The 26,721-nt window shown below is 40.7% G+C and overlaps 1 protein-coding gene across 1 annotated transcript in view; it reads left to right on the forward strand.

The window, feature by feature from the left end:
* Positions 1-14,479, forward strand: part of LOC126210309 (peroxidase-like) — a 126,571-nt gene extending 112,092 nt beyond the window's left edge. The window contains exons 13-14 of the mRNA XM_049939505.1: positions 10,308-10,413; positions 14,291-14,479. Coding sequence (XP_049795462.1) covers positions 10,308-10,413; positions 14,291-14,357 — 173 coding nt within the window. The 3' untranslated portion in view covers positions 14,358-14,479. The remainder of the gene's footprint in view (positions 1-10,307; positions 10,414-14,290) is intronic.
* The last annotated feature ends 12,242 nt before the right edge of the window (positions 14,480-26,721 follow it).

Here is a 26,721-nt window from a genome sequence, read left to right on the forward strand (position 1 = left end):
GAAAACCTGAGCTGGAACAATTATATTAGTGGCTGCTCAAACAATTAAATTCAGTTGCATTTGCTCTTGATGGGCTTTTGCTCAGAAACAAACAAATCAAGCTCCCGACATATTTTGTGCATTTACTCTCGATAATGTCTTATGAAATAATTTTCTGAGGTAACACATCACCTAGAAAGAAAACTGTCAAAAGAAAGAAAACAGTATACAAATTCCTCCACATATATTAAACGCACATTTTGCCAATCTTGTCTCTGATATTAAGATAGAGGAAGAAGTGAGAAAGCTAGAACCATTGCTACCTACAATACACAGAAAGCTGAGTGATAAATTCTAATGGTCATTAGGGGAACTCCTAGACAGGTCAGTGAATCAACAGCCAAGCTCATTAACTCCAGAGCTGAAGACTACATGGTTTATCTAATTATGTCGTAAAAAATATAAGAGAAGAAATAATAATCCCCTTAACAAGGGTAATAAATAAAATATTAAATGAAGGTGTTTACCCAGATAGTTTAAAATTTTCTGTTATCATACCTGTGTATTAGATAGGTGATAAAGATTTACCTGATAATTACCAACCCCTCTCACTAGCTCCATAATTTCAAAAATAATAGAGTATTGTATCCACCAGCAACTGAGCCAGTATTTTGAATCGAATAAACTGCTGTGTTCCACACAGTATGGGTTGAGACCTGGTCTCTCAATTGTGAAGGCAACAGAGAGCATTGTCACTAAAGTACACAATTCCTTTGAGAATAAATCCGTAATTAGTGCGAGACTGTTGGACTTTAAGAAAGCATTCAATACTGTATCCCACAATATTATTATAAGAAAGCTACAGTATTACAGAATAGGGGAGAGCACTCTCCAACTATTACAATCTTACTTATGCAATAGAAAACAAACAGTGGCTATAAATGAAAACAGATCCAGATTCTTGCAAGTTACCAAAGGAGTACCACAGGGCTCTGTACTTGGACCTTTTCTTTTTGTTGTCTACATAAATGAATTGCCTCCTTCATTACCTCGTGATTGATTGATTGATTGATTGATTGATTTATTGATCCATTTTCATCTACAGCTGCACAATGTGCAAGAGATATTTGGATTACACAGCACTGTATGCAGATGATAAAATTCTAATTACTCAGGGAAACAACTTTGATGAATTACAGAATAAATGTAACAATAGCAATGGACATATCTAAAAGCAAAGATGATGTGACTTACCGAACGAAAGCGCTGGCAGATCGATAGATACACAAACAAACACAAACATACACACAAAATTCAAGCTTTCACAACAAACTGTTGCCTCATCAGGAAAGAGGGAAGGAGAGGGAAAGACGAAAGGATGTGGGTTTTAAGGGAGAGGGTAAGGAGTCATTCCAATCCCGGGAGCGGAAAGACTTACCTTAGGGGGAAAAAAGGACAGGTATACACTTGCACACACACACACACACACACATATCCATCCACACATACACAGACACAAGCAGACATTTTCATCTACAGCTGCACAATGTGCAAGAGATATTTGGATTACACAGCACTGTATGCATATGATAAAATGCTAATTACTCAGGGAAACAACTTTGATGAATTACAGAATAAATGTCTGCTTGTAAAATGTCTGCTTGTGTCTGTGTATTTGTGGATGGATATGTGTGTGTGTGTGTGCGCGAGTGTATACCTGTCCTTTTTTCCCCCTAAGGTAAGTCTTTCCGCTCCCGGGATTGGAATGACTCCTTACCCTCTCCCTTAAAACCCACATCCTTTCGTCTTTCCCTCTCCTTCCCTCTTTCCTGATGAGGCAACAGTTTGTTGCGAAAGCTTGAATTTTGTGTGTATGTTTGTGTTTGTTTGTGTGTCTATCGACCTGCCAGTGCTTTCGTTTGGTAAGTCACATCATCTTTGATTTTAGATATATTTTTCCCACGTGGAATGTTTCCCTCTATTATATTAATAGCAATGGACAGATGTACAAGCTGGTTACAGATAACTAATAATAAGACAGAAGATATTGTATTTAATTTGAATGCCCCCAAACATGACAACAAATCTGTAAAACTAGTAGGGTTTCATATTGACCAAAAACTTAACTGGGAAATTCACACAGTCATGCTATGCAAAAAACTATCACGTGTAATCTTCTTGTTACATTAACTGAGAGGCTCTGTTAGTAGAACACTCCTACTATATGCATACTTTGCTTTCTTCCACTCTTATCTCGCTTATTGGGTTATACTATGGGGAAACTGCCCAATTTCAAAGACTGTGTTTAAATGGAAAAAAAGAGAGAGAGAGAGAGAGAGAACAACAATCAGATGCCTTATGCCTTATGGGACTACCATCTGGGGACTCATGCAGGCATCATTTTAAAGACTTAAATATAATGACAGTCCCTGGCTTGTATATTTATAGTTGGCTGATATACGCCAAGAAAATTTAAATAATTTTGATATTAGGATGGCAATGCATTCATACAATACAAGAAATGGCCATAAAATTGAAATCCCATTTGCCAGACTGTCAAAGATTCACTGCAGTTATGAGTATCTAGCACCTTGATTTTTTAACAAATTACCCAAAGGTGCACATTCTATGCTCACAGATAAATTTAAAGTAAAAGTAGCAAAATGGATAAAAAGTAAAGTATTTTAAATAGTTCAAGAATTTCGAGAGAGTGTGGTAATGATATTCAATTTTGTTGGTACTTTTTGAGAAAAGAATATATATTACAAAATTAGAAATACACTCCTGGAAATTGAAATAAGAACACCGTGAATTCATTGTCCCAGGAAGGGGAAACTTTATTGACACATTCCTGGGGTCAGATACATCACATGATCACACTGACAGAACCACAGGCACATAGACACAGGCAACAGAGCATGCACAATGTCGGCACTAGTACAGTGTATATCCACCTTTCGCAGCAATGCAGGCTGCTATTCTCCCATGGAGACGATCGTAGAGATGCTGGATGTAGTCCTGTGGAACGGCTTGCCATGCCATTTCCACCTGGCGCCTCAGTTGGACCAGCGTTCGTGCCGGACGTGCAGACCGCGTGAGACGACGCTTCATCCAGTCCCAAACATGCTCAATGGGGGACAGATCCGGAGATCTTGCTGGCCAGGGTAGTTGACTTACACCTTCTAGAGCACGTTGGGTGGCACGGGATACATGCGGACGTGCATTGTCCTGTTGGAACAGCAAGTTCCCTTGCCGGTCTAGGAATGGTAGAACGATGGGTTCGATGACGGTTTGGATGTACCGTGCACTATTCAGTGTCCCCTCGACGATCACCAGTGGTGTACGGCCAGTGTAGGAGATCGCTCCCCACACCATGATGCCGGGTGTTGGCCCTGTGTGCCTCGGTCGTATGCAGTCCTGATTGTGGCGCTCACCTGCACGGCGCCAAACACGCATACGACCATCATTGGCAGAAGCGACTCTCATCGCTGAAGACGACACGTCTCCATTCGTCCCTCCATTCATGCCTGTCGCGACACCACTGGAGGCGGGCTGCACAATGTTGGGGCGTGAGCAGAAGACGGCCTAACGGTGTGCGGGACCGTAGCCCAGCTTCATGGAGACGGTTGCGAATGGTCCTCGCCGATACCCCAGGAGCAACAGTGTCCCTAATTTGCTGGGAAGTGGCGGTGCGGTCCCCTACGGCACTGCGTAGGATCCTACGGTCTTGGCGTGCATCCGTGCGTCGCTGTGATCCGGTCCCAGGTCGACGGGCACGTGCACCTTCCGCCGACCACTGGCGACAACATAGATGTACTGTGGAGACCTCACGCCCCACGTGTTGAGCAATTCGGCGGTACTTCCACCCGGCCTCCCGCATGCCCACTATACGCCCTCGCTCAAAGTCCGTCAACTGCACATACGGTTCACGTCCACGCTGTCGCGGCATGCTACCAGTGTTAAAGACTGCGATGGAACTCCGTATGCCACGGCAAACTGGCTGACACTGACGGCGACGGTGCACAAATGCTGCGCAGCTAGCGCCATTCGACGGCCAACACCGCAGTCCCTGGTGTGTCCGCTGTGCCGTGCGTGTGATCATTGCTTGTACAGCCCTCTCGCAGTGTCCGGAGCAAGTATGGTGGGTCTGACACACCGGTGTCAATGTGTTCTTTTTTCCATTTCCAGGAGTGTATAATAATATGCAGGCAATTTGTTTTGTTAAATATATGTATATATAGATGTATACAGTGTATCTGTAACTTTTATTATATGACACCAATTACATGTAAAATGTATAAAGATGAGTAAATATGAATATGAAAGTATCAATTGCACATAACCTAGCAGTAAGTGTATTATGTGGTGTTTACCTATGGTCAGCACATAGGCATCTCTTCATGGAGTTAGCTGTTTTAAATGGACCATCACAATACATGTATTTCATCATAAATAATCCATCACAACTGGGGAAGCACAGTGGTGTCAACACCTACAACTCTAGAGGAAAAATTGACAGTTATTGCCATGCTGTAGTTGCCAGCAGCTCAGAAAGGAGTTCAATACGCAGCAACAATTTTTTTTATTCTTCTCCAATAATACAAAATGCCTGACAGGTAACAAAGCAAATTTTAAATCTAATCTAAAACATTCATCCTGGACAACTGCTATTCTGGGGATGTATTTTTGTTTAAAAACTGGTAACATGCTCTTTTTCTTCCCTTTTTTTTAAATTTAATTGTTAGGTGAAGTTTCATGTTTAGGACTATAAATGACATGATACTGCAGTGCCTGTGTTGTTAAGAAGAATGATGGATGGTTCATTTGGGCATGCACACTGTCTGAAGGGACATTGCTTCATTGTTCTCAACAGCACAGGCAATGCAATATCATATTTATCTGCCAATACCAGGCAGCACCTTTCAATGACAGCTCACAGAAAGTGGGAAATCTGGCTTTGAGTTCCACTCAGGCACAAATTTTCATTGCTGTCATTGCCTTATACAGCTGATGATTGTTCATCTCCACAACTGTGAATACATTTCATAAAAGCTGTAGTCGCGACAGTGCCTGTTCCTTTGGACATGTGTGCACGTAGTTCAGTTCTTCACCTCATTTGATAAAAGTATCATTCATGTGACCTACAGAACATGTAATTCATTGTTTGGGTTTATAAGTTCAGTAACATAACTGTCGCCCATCTTCTTCACAACACATATATCCCTTCTGTCTTGGTGTTCAGCTGACCTGCCCTTCCTTTCTAATCTTTCCCAATCAATCCACGACTCCTTCCCAAGGAAGGAACTAATAGTTCTGAAAACCACAATAGTGTTATTTATTTTTATATGTGCATTTTAGCAGGAAGACTGCATAAAATGAAGCTCCCCCACAGCAGTGCCTGCACTGATCTTGTGTCCTCAGATTTTCACTTTTTCTGCTCTCTATTGAACAACCTCCTAGGAACTTCCTTGTGCTCCGAGCACGGGTCAGTGAGATCTTCACCATAAAACCACAAGATGGCTTGCATGACAATGACTGTATGGACCACAGCAATGACTCCAGGTGGTGTGCATCCTTCCAAGAGTGCCATGTGAACCTCAGTGATTCACCACGCTCTGAGCAGCTGGTAACAGGTGCAAACCTACAGAATGTTGGAGCCATTTAGGCAGCTGTTTTGAATAAATGGCCTGTACAACTGCAAACCTTATCACAGCAGTTCAACATCTCCCATGTTGTAGTGTATGACATTGTTCATTACACATTGAGATTTCGTAAATTTTGTGCTCACTGGGTGCCTAAGCACCTGAAAGACAACCACAAACACAACCGAATAATGGAAGGCTTGGACCACTTAACACATTACACCACAGAAGGGCATGTTTCTGAATGGAAGTGGTTGTACTACTACACAATATTAATGCTGACGGTGTCAAACTTCTTCATGACAATGCTCACCCCCATGTTGCTTTTCCTATTCAAGGGTAAATTGCCACATCTGGGTGGGAGGTGCTTCAGAATCAGCCATAATATCCAGATATCCAGGCCGTCCACATCCAGACTTTCATCTCTTTGGTACCACAAAGGAATTTCTGGATGACCAATGCTTTGCGGAAGTGAAACCAGCAGTCCACAGATGGCTGCACTCCAGCCAAATGGACTTCAATGAACAGGGAATATTGTAACTGGTACCACAATGGGAGAAATGTGGTGAGAGTGTTGGTGACTGCAGAAAAGTAGGTAAAAATGTAAGTTTTTTTTTTTTTTTTTTTTTTTTTTTTTTTTTTTTTTTTTTTTTTTTTTTTGGCTACTAAACTTTTTTGTAATAAAATCCCTGTGCATTACTTTCCTATCTTCCCTCATACACCAATATTGGCATCAGTCACTTTGCTATACCATTTCCTGATCCGCCATATTGCAAGGATGGAGTGTGGAAAAAAAGACCTCTTGTACACCACGGTGCAAGCTGTTATTCACCTAATTTTGTCTGTATTTCCTCTCTAATTTTGTCTGTGGGGTAGATAAATAGGGGCCCCAAGAGCATTTGTAGCTTCAGCCCTGTAAAATGGTTCTTGGAGTTTTCTAAACAGATTCTCATGATATGTGAAACGATCAGATTAATTACAGCACACATAGGCATTTAACCAGTTTCCCTATGTGTTCTTCATGAGCAACTGGAAGAGTAAGAAACTCTAACATGTGGTACCATGCTAGGTACCCACTGCCACACACTTCACATGTTTGCAGGTATATGTGCATTATAAATGTGTAGTTGGTTGTTGTTTCTATGCTATGGAAACTTCTTGATCACCTCTTATAGTAACAGTGGGAAACAGTACAGGTTGTAGCATATGTTGGCTGTCCAAAGCATTCTGAGACAGATTCTATTCCTGGTGTATAAGTGACGTGAGCACTGTAACTATGATGGTGGCAATATTAACTGACAGCTGTATGCACCAGATACACACTCAACCAGTCAGTTCTGTCAGAAAGAGTAAAGTATGGGCCATGCAACCACAGTGTGTCATTGTTGCTGAGTCATTCATTCATTCATTCATTCATTCACTCATTCATTGTGCTTCATTGATCCCATCAATAAGGAGAATCTTAAGGGATGTGGAATGGTTCAAGGTATACACTATGTAATCAAAAGTATCCAGACACCCACAAAAACATGCGTTTTTCAGATTATGTGCATTGTGCTGCCACCTACTGCCAGGTACTCCATATCAGTGACCACAGTAGTCATTAGACACCAAAGAGAGTCGAATGGGGTACACCATGGAACTCAAAGACTTTGAATGTGGTCAGGTGATTGGGTGTCACTTGTGTCATATGTCTGTATGCAAGATTTCCACACTCCTAAACATCCCTAGGTCCACTGTTCCCAATGTGATAGTGAAGTGGAAACGTGAAGAGAGACATACAGCACAAAAGCATACAGGCCAACCTCATCTGTTGACTGACAGAGACCACCAGTAGTTGAAGAGAGTCATGATGTGTAATAGGCAGACATCTGTCCAGACCATCACACAGGTATTCCAGTCTGCATCAGGGTCCACTGCAAGTACTATGACAGTGAGGCGGGAAGTGAAAAAACATTCACGGTCAAGTGGCTGCTCATAAGCCACACATCACACCGGTAAATGCCAAACGATCCCTCACATGGTGTAAGGTGCATAAACATTGGATGACTGAACAGTGGAAAACATTGTGTGTAGTGACAAATAATGGTACACAATGTGGCAATCCGATGACAGGGTGTGTGTATGGCAAATGCCCGGTGAACGTCATATGCCAGCATGTGTAGTACCAATAATAAAATTCAGAGGCAGTGGTGTTATGGTGTGGTTGTGTTTTTGATAGAGGGGGCTTGCACCCTTTTTTTTCTTTCCCCCCTGGCACTGTCACAGCGCAGGCCTACATTGATGTCTTAAGCACCTTCTTGCTTCCCACTGTTGACGAGCAAATCAGGGGTGGCAACTGATGTTTTCAACATGATTGAGCTCCTTTTCATAATGTATGGCCTGTGGTGTAGCGGTTACACAACAATAACATCCCTGTAATGGACTGGCCTGCACAGTCCTGACCTGAATCCTATAGAACAGAAATTTTTCAATGAGGGTCAAGAAGATGAAAATGATGACCACCCTGAACACCCTAGCACATCAATTACTGATAACAATGTGGAAGAAGCAAAGAAAATCATTCTGACAACTCACTTAATCACCATCAGAGAGGTTGTTGATGATGTTGGCATATTCTCTGGCTCATGCAAGCAATGTTTTCAAATGTTTTGGGCATGAAACATGTAGGAGCAAAGTTTGTTCTCAAATTAGATTGGCATAAGACATTGGTGTAATACTGAGTTAACTTTATTTCCTCTACCTATGGTAGACATTAGAACATGAGTTGAGTTCTATATGATCAACATTTTTAGAATGCATGCTGATTTCTGTGGAAAACATTGTTTTGTTGCAGGTAGGTGATAATGTTTGAATTCATAGTATGTTTAAGGATTACCTAACACAGGGATCAGAGTGATATAGAGTGGTATTTCAGTGGGTCAGTTGTATTTCCACTTTAATTGATGGGTACATCTTATACTCATTTCCAGGCATGGGGTACATATCAGCTCAAATTCTCTGCACCAAGTGAGTTGGTGCTGTGTTTAGCACACTGGACTGCATTTGAGAGGATGACAGTTCAAATCTGCATCCGGCCATCATGATGAGACTTTCCTTTACTTCCATAAATGCAGGAAAATGCTGGGATGGTTCCTTTGAAAGGGAACAGCTGACTTCCTTCCCCACCCTAATCTGAAGGGATGAATGACCTCTGTGTTTGGTCCCCTCCCCCAAATCAGCCAATTAAGTGTTCTGCGGTCAGTTATCATCAAGAGAGAGTTAATTCATAGAAAAATCCAGTGTAGCACTTGACAATGACTCCTTTAAGCCCTGGAACCTTAGTAAGCAGAGCAACTAAAGCTGCTTTCCAACAACAGTAGTGCTGATTATTATGACTTGTTTGCAACAGTGTGGCTTCTGAATGATGGCAATATTTCTGCATTTTTCTTTGAGATGTAACTCTGAAAACTGTATCCAACACTTTGGTTTCATTTTGGTATTTTCTGTTTTGGTTCCTGTACTATCCATAAGCACCTGCACAATGGTTTTTGTGTCAGTGACAACTACAACATGTGCCAAAATATCTTGTGTTTTGCAGTGGATCTTCTGAAAATATTTTGCAATGGTCCTTATTGGAGCCTTCATATGTTTTGTTTCCAGTAGCTAAATGTGTTTTAATTAATATCAACCTATCTGCAGATTTTTATTTTCTTTTGTACGTATTGAACAGCACAAGCGGTTTTTAATAAGCTTTCTAATACTCTCTATATACCAATCTGGAAATCTATCACATCTAATTGCTAAGCAGTGTACCCATTTTTCTAAAGTTTGATTGACTATTTGTTTGAAATTGAACCACATTTTTCTGAGGTATACTGTTAAAATCGAATCTCTTATGTTTGTTTGACATATAGGGTAACCTCTTTGTTAACTTTATTGAAAATCTGAACTTTCCTGCTAATTTTGTTTTACGTCATCATAGCCATTATTGCTGAACTGTATTGGCTGCAGTCTCTATGTTAACAGCTTGAAAAAACGTATCAAGTCTGTCTGTTTTCAACAAATCTTGTATATTTCTACCAGAGCTATGGTGCTCAACTGTCTGTTCCAGGTAACTTCCAAACAGAACTCCTATAATCATTTTATAGGAATACCTCAATAATTCACAACTTATGAAACTGTTCTTTTCACAATCAATTGTCGGGTGATTGAAGTCTCTTACAACTATTATAGAATGATGTGAAAGTGTGAAGACTATATAACAAGAATTTCTTTTAAGTTATCACTTACTTCTGCAGTTGAGTTTGGTGCCCATAGAAAGAACAAACTATAAGTTTCATCTCATGTGCATGCCAACCCAATTTCTATCTCAGCTGATTTAAGATGCTCATCAACTGCTTCAACTACAGTACCCTCCCATCCCACAAAACCAGTCTTCTCCCTGTACACAATTAGATTTTCTGTGAGTATCTCACTGCTACCAATTAATAGTTGTCAAGTATTATGTGGGCCCCATACACTTTCAGTACTGTTTTTAAGTGTACAGTTGTTTTATAGGTTCTTAATTTTTTAATGACATTTGTGAGGATAAATGTAAAAGGGAATAAATAAGAAACATATGGCATTCAAATCATCCAGTGCCATTGTTCCAGCTAATTTAAAATAGCAGTTTACTATATTTATTTTTGTTGTATCTATTTACAGATCAGATCAATGAAATAAAAAAGGCAACAATTTCAAGAATTGTCTGTGACAACTCTGATCACATAACAAGAATACCACACAATAGTTTCAAAAAAGTTTCCAATATGTAAGTAATTTTATTATGTTTTGTGTTTTTTTATTTTTCATTTGTTTATTCATAGGCTACTTTCCTGTGTGGATCATAATTATTTACAAAACTATGAAACTGAGAGTGATATTATGTGTTGTATGTTTTTTCACTAAGTTTCCACTTTCATGAAACCTGAAGATGCTTTGTGGTAGCATGTGAAAAATATTTTAGCTATCCACACTGAATGAATATCCCACTGAAATTCACATTTTTTCCACTTTTTATGGATTTGATTGAGGTTTCCTTTGTTGTATGAGGTAAGGGTGGTGTAAAAATGCTGCTATGACATCACCTGTAAGTCATACTGAAAGTCACAAGCTACAAACAGCTCACGAGAAAAAAAAAGTTAGCAATAACATTGTTTTGGTATAATAAGTAGCTTGTCTTTCGAAAAGCATTTATTACACTTTGACTACATCATGTAAAGAACAAAGTATCTTTACACTTTATATGGTTGCTTTTCTTACACTTTTTTGTTTAGGAAGCCCAATATCTACCATTAGATGTGTTACAACCCACTTCCCTTTGCTGTGATACATTCTATTGCCTCATAATTGGCCCAAAAATATTGCCGCTCTCAAAGCACACTGAGGGGTTCTGCACTCCAACGACACCTTCCTGGCACACCGTGCAGCCTATTCTACTTCGACTTGCCCATAGCACCAGATGGCATGCTTCCCAGTGATATCACAGGGTGCTGCAGCCAGAGTGGAAACTCTCTGACTATAAACAGCTCCAGATGCCCCATGGCATGCATCACTCACATTATTACCAAAATTGATATTTCAACAGCAATCTTAATACCATTGTTTCATTCACAAATTTGTTTTGGGGGGCAGACATAAATCACTGAGTACCAGAGTGAAGAATGAATTTTAAGCTGTTCACATACAAAACTGTTGAAGACGGGCAGTTTTTTGGCACTGTCAACTGAACAATTTGACAGTTCATATAGAAGGAAAATTGTGGCTTATAACCAAGATGTTAGCCATAAGAGGTATGTGTTAAATATTTTAATAAATTGTAATCATTTCTGTGTTTCCTCCGAATTAGCCTTCAGGTGTCACAATGAAACTGAATTATCACCAGGCCCTGGTGATTTGGAAAGTCCAGTTGATTTTAGTGTTGAGTTGGATAAGGTAATTGTTTTCAATAGAATATCAACAACAACTCAAAATGAACTTTTACAAATTATGTTGGAGAAGTACACCAAGAAAAAATTTTAAAGCAAGTAATAGAACCAGAATTTTTAGTTTTATAGCAGATGTAAGTAGTGCTGTATCAGATGGTTCTCAAATGGCTGTTGTACACCATTTTGTATTAAGAGGTAAACCAAATGAAAGGTTCTTCAGCTTTCTGTCTCCTTCCAAACATGATGCGCAGATGTAAGCTGTGAGTTTGCTAGAATAATTTGACAGCAAAAAGTAAATGTGACACCTGAAAAATTAATTACACAAATCTATGATGAGGCATCTGTTAGGCTAGTTTCTCTCTGGGAGGGGGGAGGGATGGTGGGAAGATATCAAATAAAATTAATTGCAGGAAAAGTAGACACCAAGCAAAGATTCATTGGAAGAATCTTAAGGGGATGTAATTCATATTGGACTGATAGAAGAGATATATATAGAAGATACAATGAAGAGCAGCATATTTTGTAATGGAATCACTTGGTTGACATGGTAGCATTAAACTCAAGTGCAAGGTGCTTCTAGAGAGCCCTTGTGCATCAGTGTTCATTCCAAGAAGAGTTGGAAAATATGTTGCCTGACACTTCTTGGAAGGCATGCTCCTGGAATTTCAGCTGTAAAGCTCTGTTTGGTGCACAATGCCTCTCTTGTAGCATCTGGCAGCGAAATTTGTTCAGCAAGGTTGATATCAATAGGGTGATGTCTCTAACCACATTTTGCAACAGTGACTCGTAGTGTTACTTCTTGTATTTTCTTCTCAGGTAACTTTAAATGAATTCACATTGTATTTCCTGAGTGAGCAGTTCTGCCTCTATTTGTTTCATCGCTGAAGGGGATCCTTGTTGCCTCAGCTTGTGTGAGCTGTGATATTCATGGCAACAAGTTCCAAAACCAAAATGTGCCTCCTAACAATGACTGCTACTTAAAAAACATAGTACCAATTGTGCATTTATTAAGTACTGGAGCTTAGACAGTGAATGTAATGTACATACTGTGCAGCTTTTGGTACCTTGAACTGTCAGTTACATGTTCAAAAAACAACCCAAATGAAGATCTCATCTCAGAACCTTATGCAATCTACACCAGATTCATCATCATTATTGGACACAAATGTGTTATTGAGAAACTCTTTTCTCTTTTGAGAAGTGCAAACTGATATAGTCTAATGACATCCAATCCTGCAAGGGAACATGTATAGTATGTTCAGTAGGATTCAGCTCACACTGGACAGCTTTCACTGGAAATTAGCTGCAGCTTTTCAGAAGTTCCACGGATTATATTGAACAACTGACAATGATGACAGTGATGCCATCTCCAAGTGATATATGGAAATATTGTGAGCTCCTGTTACTAATTGCTACAGCTTTGCACATAAATAGCCCACTCCTTGCAACTTTCTATCATTTAGCATTCATAATTAATTTCATTTCAAAGGTATAGAGTCCACTGTGAAGTGTAATATACATTGTTTTTACAAATGAGATTGTAAGTCTTCAAAAAGTTCACAGATGAGGCAATTTTAGTTCATAGATGCAACATCAGTCGTTAGGCATGCAATAATGGATATGAGGTGTGTTCTAACATTTGAAGAATACTTGTCAAATATAAAACAAACAAATATACCCTTACAACAATGATCACCTACACTATGTATTATGACAGCTGGAGATCAACATCTAAAATATAAGTGACAAAAATAAGTATTTCTTATAATGGGTGAATGAGCTTTTTGTCATGACTATTATAAGTCAACTGCTCAAACATAAAATATTCGACTAAATTCTCTCCATGTTTTGGAAGCTGTCAAATACCTGATGAGTAACTGCTTGCACTGACTGCAACCAGACATAAACCAATAAAATCAAACATTTGAGGTTGTTAAAATGTAGAAAGTATCACTTTTTAGGAAAACAAGGAGTGCCAGGGAATAGAGAGAAAAGAGTGATGGACTGGTAGTGGACAAGTAACAGTCAAAGAAATTCTTCTCCCTCCTCAAAGGAGTCAGAGTGTGGACAGTATGGCATTAAAACTGGAAGACATTGTTGTCTCCAGATCAGTTCTAAAAAAATATCCTGGAGGACAAATGCTGTTGTGATGGCATTGCCTCTCAAGGTCTTGACTATTTTCACTGCTATGTCTATTGAATAGATAGGCCTAGGATTGTAATCTCTGTGAGATTCAGTTTCATCATGACCTCTTCAGACCAATTCAAAGGACCACAGAAATAAATAGAATTTATTACAATATTTTAACACATGGCTATTATGTTTAACTTCTCCATTATATTCTGCAATTTTCCTGCTAGACACACTATGAAACCATTTAGCTATGTTGGCAGTTCCAAAAAGTCCCACTCTTATGTGTGGAACAGAGTGTGCAAAATATGATAGAAATGGCATCAAAGCAAGTGCATCTGCCTCAAATTGCTATGCATCCCAGTCTTTGGTATTATCTTTTATGAAAGTAAGTTTAACCTTCAAAGATAGCATTATTGAGTTTTTCGCTGATGTCGAAGTCAAGGCAATTGAACAAGTGAAGAAATTATGAAATGTAGATTATTATTGTTCCTTGTCTTATTATAGGTATTTCTCAATAGGTGTAACCATTGATATTTAATGAGTATATAGCTTCTGGTAGTTTCATTGAAATGTTCTTTACTTTTCCAGAAATAAGGTGGTTAACTGCAATGAACTACCAGTTGTGGACCTGAGCTTCTGGAAGGAGAACAAGTGACAGCACTCCAGATCAGTTATGAAGTTAATCTTGTTACACTGACTTGTTGGTTGGAATGTATAATAAATGATCTTTTGTGACCACAGCAATAAAGCCTCAAAGTTTTGGCTTGTTCACTTAAATAGTAGTTATAATTTATCAATAAAGGCCTCCATGATTATTTCTTTACACCTCCTTTTGTTCAACCAGTACTCCGTTAAAGAAATTCAGAAATAAGTGATTCTGCAATAACTCATACTGTGACCATGGAATCCTCATTGGAATATAATAACAGCAACTTAAAAGAAAAATAAGGTGTTGAAAATTGGGTTACAGTCAGACAGAGTATGATGTTGAAAATGTGGAATAAATTTAGACGTTTGGTTTTGACCAAGGATGAAATCTCCAGATTTCTTAGTGTGATTGGCTAATGGTGGGATTCAGGTGTTCAACTGAGTTATTGGCTTGGCGGAATACTTGGAGAGCCACCACAAATGAAAGGTAAATTTTCCTCTCATCCTGAGAAAAAGTAAATCAAAATATTGAATCTACTGATATCACCATCTCTTTTGAGACATGATGCCATCAGTATGCACATAAACCATTCACCAAAATCAAATGAACATAAAATATGTCCCAGAAATATAGTTATTCTCATAATATGAGATTCGTTGGTATTATTAACTCACAACCAAACTGTCACCTTAAAACTTAACTGAAACCTCAGGCTACATTAGCGATCAGTGTGTCCCTACAATTAAGATTTTGTATTCACTTTTGTAGGCTTTGCAAGTGTTCAAGTAAACTGTCACTTTCAACCCTAACATATAATTTAGGCTCCACTACAGATTTAGTCTCTTGACACAATGTACACCTACAAAAAAATAACAAACTAACACAGTCAGTATTATGTTGTATCTTTCTTTGTGTAGATGTGTTGCATTACTTATTTTATCTGTCCACTTCACACACAAGAGACTTACTGATGATGACATTTACACTGTGGTTCTTGGATGATTCTGTGATCAGGGAGTGGATTTCTATCATCAGGGAATAGAGCAATTGGGTGAATGTTCCAACCATCATTTGCAAAAGCTTGGTGACTGTTGAAAAATCATGTCATGTGTCTGTGTCACTTTAGCATTCAGATGTACCATCCAATAATAGTTACTTTTTGAAGTCCCTTGCTAACATAAGGAACCTATGAAACAAACGTACATTAAAGGTAACCATGAAATATAAACAAGGACAGCTATTGCAAAAAAAAAAAAAAAAAAAAAAAAAAAAAAAAAGTTTTGCAGAAGGAGAATTTTGTTGGATCCATTGAATAAACAATGAAGGAAAAGATTAGTGAAGTGTTTTGTGTGGAATGTTGCTGAAACAAGGACACAGTGACAGAAAGAGGCGATATGTATATATGTTTGTGTGGTTTTGTTTTCTTTCCTCTAGCTCATCAAAGAATAACTCCAAAAGCTAGCAAGTTTCCCTTCCTTTGTGTGTGCCTATATACAACCCGATGCTTCTGCTCTTCAGGAATTGGTCTTCTTCAGTCCTAAAATATTTTCATAGGACACTTAATGTTTCAAGAGATAAAGTGAAAATATAAGGAAATGGAACTTCAAAATATAATGGAAAAGTATAATATGAGAAATGATATTTTGATTGATAGTCACCAAGTGTCATAGTCCTTTAGAACATAAGATTTGCAAATTTCAAAGATACAATACCAGGAAAAGAATGACATTGAAAGGTCCATTTGACATAGCTGTACCACCGTCTACTACTGAATAGATATTGCAGAATTATACATTGGTTTCAGTATCCAAATGATTTTACAGTCTCCAGTCACTCGTTAAGTGAGCATTGAGCATCATTATTTGTGTACTCACCAAAACGAGTTTTGTTTTAACTTTATTAATTTTTATGTTACAGGGAAAACAGAGTGCTTTCCATTAGGAACAACAATACTTCTAATTGTTCCAGAGCTTCCCTTAACAGAGCGATATCACCAGCAAATCTCAACATATCTAGTTTCTTACGGCGAACTTTAATTCCTCCCATAGTTCCTAGTTTCTCTCTGAGTTCATCTCTTGCCCTCTGAATGTATCCATAGGACAAGACGGGAGAGAGTGAGCAGCCCTGTCATATGTCCTGCTTAACAGTAACATAACCTCTCGAGGTTTCCCACATCTTATCACAGCCACCTCTTCTTTATGCAGTCACTGCATTACTCCTCTGTTATGCTGCTTTATGCCACTCTCTCAGCATTTTGAAAAGTTGTCCCTAACCTACACCCAGTCGACACTCTCAAATGTTTTCTACTGGTCGATGGAGGCAATATACATGTCACAAGCCTTCTGTAGTCTTTACTCAAGAACTAACTGCAAGCTAGGTATTGCTTCTTGTGTGATCACACCTCTTCTGAAGCCAAACTGGTCACCTGTGATCATTGCATCTGTCCTGGCGTCAATGGTTTTTATAATGATGGAGGTCAAGATCTTGGAGGCCTGTGTTAGAAAAATTGGTTTTGCAACTTTACAATTTTGTAAGCTTCTTTAGTAAAAATTAAGCATTATTTGGACACATGAATTTAGTGATAAGCTTAACATCAAAATTAGGGACCACATAGTGCAGTAGTTCTGCTACCTTGGAAGTAAAATAAAACATGATAGAAAAAGCAATGAGGACATATAAAGCAGACTATCACAGGCAAAGAGGACATTTCTGGCCAGACAAAGTCTACTTGTATCAAACATAAGTCTCAATTTGAGGAAGAGCTTCTGTGTATTGTACATTTGAAGCACAGTATTGTAGGGAAGTGAATCATGGATTGCAAGAATTCAGGTTTCTAAAACATAATTTCTTGCAACCAAAACAAAAAAACAAAAGATTTAATATAAACAACCCTTTAGCAGTGTCCCTTTGCTGCCTAGTTATGTTTGACTCATATCAGAAGCCCGTAGCCTTGTGACCGAGACATGTTTTCAATTGCTGTTAGCCACAACACTCAAACAGATGCATTTTAGATGTCCAGGGAACATGTGTCCACTACTAATTAATAAAGCATTTAGCAATGAATGATGATGAAGATATTCCTGGCCCATTGGAGTTATGTACAACTCTGATTTCCCAAATAATTAGGAAAAACAAAATATGGTGTGACATGATACACAGGGTCAGATATTTAGTAAATGCTTTAAATGTCATTTGTTTTCCACTCATTGAATTGTGTTACAACTGGACTGATTTAGGTTCATTACTACAAATAAGAAACACATTTGAGCACAAATGTCCCTATAGTATGTCCTCTTGAAACTTTAATTCCATGTGCCATTTGTACCATTGCAGCTGATCAGTGCATGTCACCCGAGTCGACAACAATTTAAGATAAAGAGATGAACATGTCCCTCTCTCTGCCCTCCTCACCCAGCAGGTGCCGTGATCTTTTTCCTCTTCTTCCCACCCCATGTGACACCACTATGGGAACAGACTGTACATAATAATCTTCAGTCAGATTTTGCCATTTCTTAACTTTCATAATAGTGAGTAAAAAAAAAATACACACAGTTGATCAACACCTGTGGCATAAGCTACAACACAAAAGAAACAAGCTCAACTTATCTTGGGTACGTTTGTGTGTGCCCATGCCCCCCCCCCCTCCCCCTCCCACATACACACACAAAAAAACCACAACATACCAATTTGTTCCACTGAATTAAAAAAAAATCCCTAGGAAGTGATGGAATGCTGTTTCTGTGCATTCTGGCCAAAACTAAGTCCTAACTGTAGTGGAGTAGCAGTAAGAACTCCAGTGTTGAATTTGAGCAAGCCATGTATGGACCAAGCACACTGTTACAATGTAGACCATGCTACAGATCTGCATCTGTTGGGTGGTAGTCATTTCTTTTGGGCAGCAGTCATTTCTTTATGATCCTACATGGATGAAATGACACTTGATAAAAACATGCACATACTGCCATGGGCTGAGGAAAAGATTTGCTCTACTAAGTGAGAGATAGGAACATGAGGGCTAGGAGAACTCACTCGCCAAGTTGATTCTCAGTTCTGTTCTTTGTGCTCGGTTTTGCACTCCCTCTGTGCCTCCACCCTTGTGGGAGTCTTGTCTCACCTACCCCTCAGTGCAGCTCTGGTTACAGGAAAGTAATTTGCCAATATGGCTAAAGATTATACCTTACCTATCTGTGACAATTGTATCTTTTGTTATTACTCAAATTAAGCTTGTGTATTTGTATCTTATTAATGGACTGTAAGATCAATCATAGTAACTATATGATGGACAATAAAGTTCTTGCAACAAATAAATGGCAATAAACAAGCGAGACTGCACATAGGCTCAGTGAATCAGGACATGCTTTTTGTGCTCCACGCCAGCCGGAGTGGCCGAGCGGTTCTAGGCGCTACAGTCTGCGACCGCTGCGGTCGCAGGTTTGAATCCTGCCTCGGGCATCGGTGTTTGTGATGTCCTTAGGTTACTTAGGTTTACGTAGTTCTAAGTTCTAGGGGACTGATGACCACGCAGTTAAGTCCCATAGTGCTCAGAGGCATTTGAACCATTTTTTTGTGCTCCACGATTTTTGCCTTTTTCAGTGTTATGTAAGGGGCAGTCAAATTAAAACTGAACATACAAGCAGCCACATAATGTAACATATGTACACTGTTCTATGGCATTTCATCTCGTGTTGTCGTCAAACAACTTGTGATGAAATAGAGTGCCACGTGTAATGATACAAGTATCATAACCTCCTGTATAAACTGCTTCATTTCAATAACATAAAATTTTTGTTTTTAAATTGTTATTATGAGTATTAGCCATGCATATATGGATAACAGCATATAGAAAGCAGTGAGGAGTTTGGGCTAGCACAGTACGCTTAGATGGTACACTCGGTTTTACTTCCAAGGCTTCTGCCGTAATTAAATCAAAAGCTTTCCATCATGAATTCAGTAATGTCATTTCTGCAACCTATTAGTTGATGAGATTGCAATCAGGCAACTTATTGAGTTTAACGGTACTCAGAAATATGGCTATGTTGATATTGGGTCCTATTGCCACGGATGGGTTACCTGTAGCCAAAGAGGCATTTGTACTGATTCTGGTAGCTGTTAACGGCTCCTGGAAAATTCCAGTGCAGTACTAGCCTGACAATGCATCAGCCTTGGCAGTGCCTGAGGCATTCGAGTAGTGCATCTATCTTGTGATGGCTGTGCCACTAATTCGTCCATGGCCAAATGCTTGGGGTGCAACCTTGACCCCCATTATCTGAAGACATTTTCTGTTGAAGGTATCAATTATGAAGTGGCTTTCATGTCAGATCATCCACTAGCGTTGAAACTTGTTAGGAACACTTTGGGAGAAAAGAAAGATTTGTGGGATGAGTAAGGTGATATCATTTCAAGGTATTTCTTTGAATTACTTCATAAGGTCAAGGTAAAAGCAGGACTCTGTTTAGGCAACTGCATCACAAGCAGCCACATTGATTTCCTCAGTAATAAAAGAAAGTGAAGTTAGCAACCGAACAGCTCTGCAGTTCCCCAGCAGAGGCTACGCAATATTGCTGTGGCGTGAAGGTAACTGGCTTCAACGATGCTTCTGTGACAGATTCTTTTGCATATTCAACCTCGTTTTTGATGTACTGAATTCCAGGAGCATCCAGAATGAGTGGAAGTGGCCCTTGACCATTCAGAACCTTACAGCTGTGGAAAGATTTTTGTTGGGTGCACAGAAGTACATCAAAGCACTCACTGTGTCTCCAATACCTCCAGGTCCAAGAGTTGTGGACTCGAGCAGGGAGACAGGATTTGCTGGGTTCCTTATATTTCAAGTGTTTTACACCCCATGAAACGTTAGTTGAGCCTCAATCTTGTGCGCACACACTGATATTCCTTCCCACTTACAAACGCTTCGTTGCTCAAAAACGTGGTGTAAGAATATGACGTGGCCTTCACCAACTATCACTTCCAGACGCCTGTAGATGGGGTTGGGCATTTTTACTTCTGCTTTGCAATATAGTAAACAATGGAATGAAAATACTGGTTGGGATATAAACAATATTGTGAAAAGCATAACTTGCTACTCACTGCAAAGAAGAGATGTCGAGCAGCTGGGAGGCACGGCCAAACGAGTGTTCACATACTACAATTATAATTTATGTGTATTACAGAAACAATAATTCATAATATTTGTTGTTCTAGCCTAAAACGACACATTCGGCCACATTTTTGTTGATGTATTTCGAATAACTCAAGAAGAGAAGGACGTGAAGTGAAAAGCATATTTTCGTACACTATCTAATTCCACTTTTACTGTAGTTATATCGACAGCAAATGACACTGGAACTCAGAAAACAATGCTTGTTTGCTTACTGGTCCTGCTTCTTATTTGCTACATTTTCAGTTTTCAACTCGTATGCACAACATTTTTAACGTCCATCTTTGCAAATAAATTTACCCACGTGTTCTTTGCTAGCACGTAAACGTGTGCAATGTGGAAAGAAGCAAGGGATGCTGTCATTCTTGGTACGGTATGTCAACAAAGTGAACAATTACTGAAATGTAGAAGAAACAGAATTGCCTAGGGATTGATTGAAAATCAGAAGTCAAATGACAGAAATAAACAGCATAAGTATAATTCACATACACAGAAGAAAATATTGCGTCAACGGCTCCACTTACAAATGAAATGTGATTCCATTAAACTTTACATTTACGATCGTATTGGTAGTACACCCATAAAAGGAGCGAGTTGGCATTTTCAGCTATGTCTCCATACACAAAAGCACCAGACGTTGTTTGGGACACAACCACGAAAGCAGATGGCTGTCCCCAGTGGTCGAAATTGAGTACGAGCAGGTCATAGTGATGTCCAGGGAAGTATCACTGCAGTGCACCCAATACACTGAAGAACCAAAGAAACTGGTATGCCTGCCTAATAGCGTGTAGAGCCCCCACGGGCATGCAGAAGTGTTGCAGCATGACGTGGTATGGACTCGACTAATGTCTGACGTAGTGCTGGGAGGAATGACACCATGAACCCTGCAGGACTGTCCATAAATCAGTGATAATGCGAGGGGATGGAGATCTCTTCTGAACAGCATGTTGCAAGCCATCCCAGATATGCTCAATAATGTTCATGTCTGGGGAGCTTGATGGCCAGCGGAACTGTTTAAACTCAGAAGAGTTTTCGTCGAGCCACTAGGTACCAATTCTGGACGTGTGGGGCGTCGCATAGTCCTTTCGGAACTACCCAAGCCTGTCGAAATGCACAATTGACATGAATGGAAGCAGTTGATCAGTCAGGGTGCTTACGTACATGTCATCTGCCAGAGTCGTGTCCAGACATATCAGCGGTCCCATATCACTCCAACTGCACATGCCCCACATCATTTCAGTCCTGCCACCAGCTTGAACAGTCCCCTGCTGACATGAAGGATCCATGGAGTCATGAGGTTGTCTCCATACCCGTACACGTCCATCCGCTCAACACAGTTTGAAACGAGAATCGTCCGACCACACAACATGTTTCCAGTCATCAACAGTCCTGGGTCGGCACTGACGAGCCCAGGCGAGGCGTAAAGTTTTACGTCGTGCAGTCATGACCTTCGGCTCCGAAAGCCATATCTATGACGTTTCGTTAAATGAATCGCACGATGACACTTATTGATGGCCCAGCATTGAAATCTGCAGCAATTTGCGTAAGAGTTGCACTTATGTCACGTTGAACGATTCTCTTCAGTAGTCGTTGGTCCCGTTCTTGCAGGATCTTTCTCCGGCTCAGCGATGTCGGAAATTTTTATGTTTTACCGGATTCCTGATATTCACGGTGCGCTCGTGAAATGGTCGTACGGGAAAATCCCCACTTCATCACTACCTCGAAGATGCTGTGACCCATCGCTCGTGAACCGACCATAACACCACGTTCAAACTCACTTAAATATTTATAACGTGCCATTGTAGCAGCACTAACCGATCTTACAACCGTGCCAGACACTTGCTGTATTATACAGGGTGAGTCATAAATGAGGAAAAATATGTCGAAGACCGCGTGCTGCTATGCGTAACACGTGACGCACCATTCAAAAAATGGCTCTGAGCACTATGGCACTTAACAGCTGTGGTCATCAGTCCCCTAGAACTTAGAACTAATTAAACCTAACTAACCTAAAGACATCACACACATCCATGCCCGAGGCAGGATTCGAACCTGCGACCGTGGCGGTCACGCGGTTCCAGACTGAAGCGCCTTTAACCGCACGGCCACACCGGCCGGCCTGAAGCACCATTGTTAATTTCGTTCACCTCGGTGTACTGTCTACGTAAAACAAAACACCTGTTAATCATTGAACGAGATACCTACGAGCCTCATGATCACCACATGTCATTCACCCACAGATATAACACGTGACACACCAATGAGCTGATGAGTATCTGCCAGCGTTTGAAAGATACGAGAAAGAACAAATCCCATCGTAATGTGTGTGAAATTGTATCAGAACTTGTGAATCACACGTTGCCGGTGGTAACGGAGTGCACAGTCCCATGTTAGGGAATGTGTGTCCTGTAAGCGGAAAGAGTGGTCGACGGCGGAAGTAAAACCGCGTCGTGCATGACGTGTTCACAACACCGCTTAGCTGCTCACTCTGCCCGATACTCGCCGTGTCGACAGCTGCTAACAGCCGCGTCTCAGTGTCACTACAGTACTGTGGCAAGTTTCACAAACGAGGAATACGCCGACATCCGCCTCGCCTACGGGCTTGCAGATGGAAGAGCTGACGTTGCAAGGCAACCGTATCACGAGAGGTTTCCTAGCCGGCGCCATCCATCAACAAAAACGTTTTACTCCGTGGACAGGAGCTTGAGGGAGTATGGTGCATTTGTAGCACCTCCAGGATTTAGTGATCGTGGCCAACCGTCAACGTACAGTGCGGATGACGAACAGAAAGTGTTACAGACTGTTGCGGAGGACCGAACAATAAGCACCAGGTCTCTCGCCACTGCGGTCGGAATGTCACAATCTACTGTTATGCGAGTACTCCATAGAAACCATTACCATCCCTTTCTGATGCAGAGGGTACAGGCATTATTGCCGGAAGGAGGCTGGACTACGGCGTCAGACCCACGACCAGCATTTTTCAGGAGCAATACTGTTCACCGACGAAGCCTATTTCACGAAGGAGGGTATAGTGAATTCGCATAATTGGCAGGAGTGGGCGGACGAGAACCCCAACAGCACAGTGATACGAGGATACCAACAACGATGCGGTGTCAATATCTGGTGTGGTATTTTTGATCACCATCTCATAGTGCCACATGCGCTGCCACAAAGGCTTACAGGAGAGCGGTATCTGCGTTTCCTGGCTGCTGCATTACCGGAATTGTCGGAAGACGTTAGTCTGGCCTCCCGTATGAACCTGTGGTACAGGCATGACGGTGCCCCCGCTCACTTCAGCGGCTCAGTACGACGCCACCTGGACAACGCCTTCCCTTCGAAATGGATCGGTCGTGGAGGCCCTGTAGCATGGCCAGCAAGATCGCCAGACCTGAATCCACTGGATTTCTTTTTGTGGGGCCATCTGAAATCTGCGATTCATGAAGGAGAGGTTGTTGATGTCAACACCCTTCAATTCAGAATACAACATGCCTTTGATATTACGCAAAGAGATACAGACATGTTGAATCGTGTTCAGCAATCCTTCCTGCGAAGAGTTGAACTTGATCACACACATCGTGGCCGTCACTTCGAACAGTACTTATAGACCGCCACTGCATCTTCTGGTCGTGCTTTTCTATGTTGGTTTCGATTTGTAGAGCTGTATTGTATACATTTGTATTAACTGTCACGTGCGTGTGTAGTTGTATTTTGTATTCTGAGCAGGCGCGGCTCGTAATTAAAGGCTCTGAGGCGGAGCCGCCACAAAATATATGTTAAAGTAAATTTCGCAAGAACGTATTACATAATTTAAATTATCAGGACGAATTTCGCATAATTCCCATTCCGATTAAAATAACGACGGTCAACGTTTTTGGAACTGTTTGTATCGATAGATGTTTTACGAACGGTTAGTAGTGTTTAGGCTGCGCCTTGGAACGTCCGTAAGCTGCATGTAGTAGCGGTTTGGGGGCGTGGCTTCTACATAGTACTGCTCTTAATGGGCGACCCGAAGGCTCAGAGCTTGCAGCCTAAGGGTGTCATACCAACCACCAAACGTTTTTCACGTTACACTATCTATGTAATAAAGGAATGTAGAGTGGCCGAAACTTTGCTATCCAATCTCTGTCTCTGCACATGTCTACTGCGCTTCGATGCGTCATTAATCGACGTTTGGTATTATTGTTTTATAATGTTTTACATAGTTATTTTGTTTCTGCCATTGGCTATTTTATCCACATTTAGAATAAGTTTGTAAATATCCCGCCAGAGTGCACTAGACTACAGTAGCATAACAGTACTGCCATCTAGCGAGAGTTTCTTAAGTGATTAGAGGACAAAACGCGCGAAATTTGTCCCATTACTTTACTTTCCTTGCTTGCTGATGCTGACTGCTTTTGTTGATATCGTGTGATATTAGCAAGTTTGTTTTCCGGAGTGTATTTTGCAAGATTTTAGCGAGTTTTACTTGCACAAGACCTGTAACGTCACCAAAACATCACAGTATCGTCATGCGAACTCGTAAACTTCGAGCTTTGGAGGTAAACAACAATAAACGCCTTAAGTTTAGAACTGGAAACACTTAAAATATTAAGCAGCCGCAAAGTTAACATTCATAGCATTAAAGATCTCTCCGAAACGCGTCTTTTCATATGATTTGCTGCAAAGTGTCAGAAAATGTAATGATGACGTTTAGAAACACTAACCAAAGATTTTAACTCGAAATTAGCTTCTAATGATATTTAATAACTGATTATAGAAGATACAGTACGTAAAATTAAGGGTAGAGAGTGATATGCCCACCCCCCTCCCCCTGAATTCTTAGTTGTTTATGTCAGACTAATCTGTAGCCTAACCCTAGGTCTACGTTGGCTCCGGTCGATAAATACCGCAGCCTTCCCCAGTATAGAAACCACGAGTCGCGCCTGATTCTGAGTCTATGTGCTCGTTTCTTAAAACTAAGTCTGGGACAAGAAACCAAATTATAAAACATGCATGTACCGTAGTGCAGCCCCCTTCCTTTCCCTATGCCAACCAGCCACGTTACGTAATACCGGCCAGCGTAACCGCTACGAGGCAGATGTGGGCGCCGCCATTGCTCGCAGTGTCACGCAGACCGTCACTTAACGCCTTCTCGTGAGCGGCTAGACTACCTGCAACACTCGCATGTTGTGCCCTTTTGCCGATCTGTCCCCTTGGCCAATGTCGGCGCACAGTAACACTCAAAAGTCCACTTCACATTTCCAGATTTTTACCATTCAGTTGCAATGTCATTTATTGACATAGGAACACGCGGAAAACGAATTTATGTTTGTAGCTCTGGGTGTGTCAATTTGCATGACATATTTTTCCTCATTTCTGACTCACCCTGTATAGGCGTTGCCGACCGCAGCGTCATATTTTGCCTGTTTACGTGTCTCTGTATTTGAATACGCATGCCTATAACCAGTTTCTCTGGCGCTCCACTGTATTTTGGGCTATTTACGATGGCGGACGTCGGCTTCAAGTTTGTGAAGTAATGACAAATCCCTTCCATTTTTACCTCCATGTTTGTACATATTTTTGGAAAATCTCAATGAGTGTCTTGTTGTCATATTTACACAGAGAAACACTCTCCCGTACTTTCTCAAGCCGAAAGAGACATTTTCTGGTGCCGAAACCCAAAAACTGGGAGCTGGTGGGCAGTCACTGGACGACACACTAGCGTGTTCATAGCACTGACACAGGACGGAGATGCTGCATGGTGGCTACAATTTCGCACCTTACAAGCACTCATCCACATACTTAGCCGTGCTCTACAACCACAATTAGATATCATTTGATAGGTTGTACATCGTATATATGAATATTTAAAGGAGACTGACATTGTCACATACGTCTTGTAAATAACTGTAACGTTTATTGCATGAAACGTGACGGAGTGTCTTTATTATCATACTAGTAGAGGTTGGAACGGCAGTGGAAATGAAACGGCAGACGGAACTCAAGCACTGGATGGAAGGCCCACACAGGTGTGTTGGTCCTGCTTAAACACGGGAAGTAGGAAGACCAACGTCGTAGCACCTAAGCGCTAGAGCACAATAGAGTCGCGACCGGCCTGTTTCTAGCCGAACCAGAAGGGTTATACTTCGAAAACTACGGAAATCTTGGACGCAGGTGAGAGGAACGAAGAAGCAGCACCTCGGAAACCGCGCAGGATTTTTACTCAGAAGCGTACCA

This window comes from Schistocerca nitens, chromosome 10 (genome assembly GCF_023898315.1).
Source record: "Schistocerca nitens isolate TAMUIC-IGC-003100 chromosome 10, iqSchNite1.1, whole genome shotgun sequence".
NCBI classification, from domain to species: domain Eukaryota; kingdom Metazoa; phylum Arthropoda; class Insecta; order Orthoptera; family Acrididae; genus Schistocerca; species Schistocerca nitens.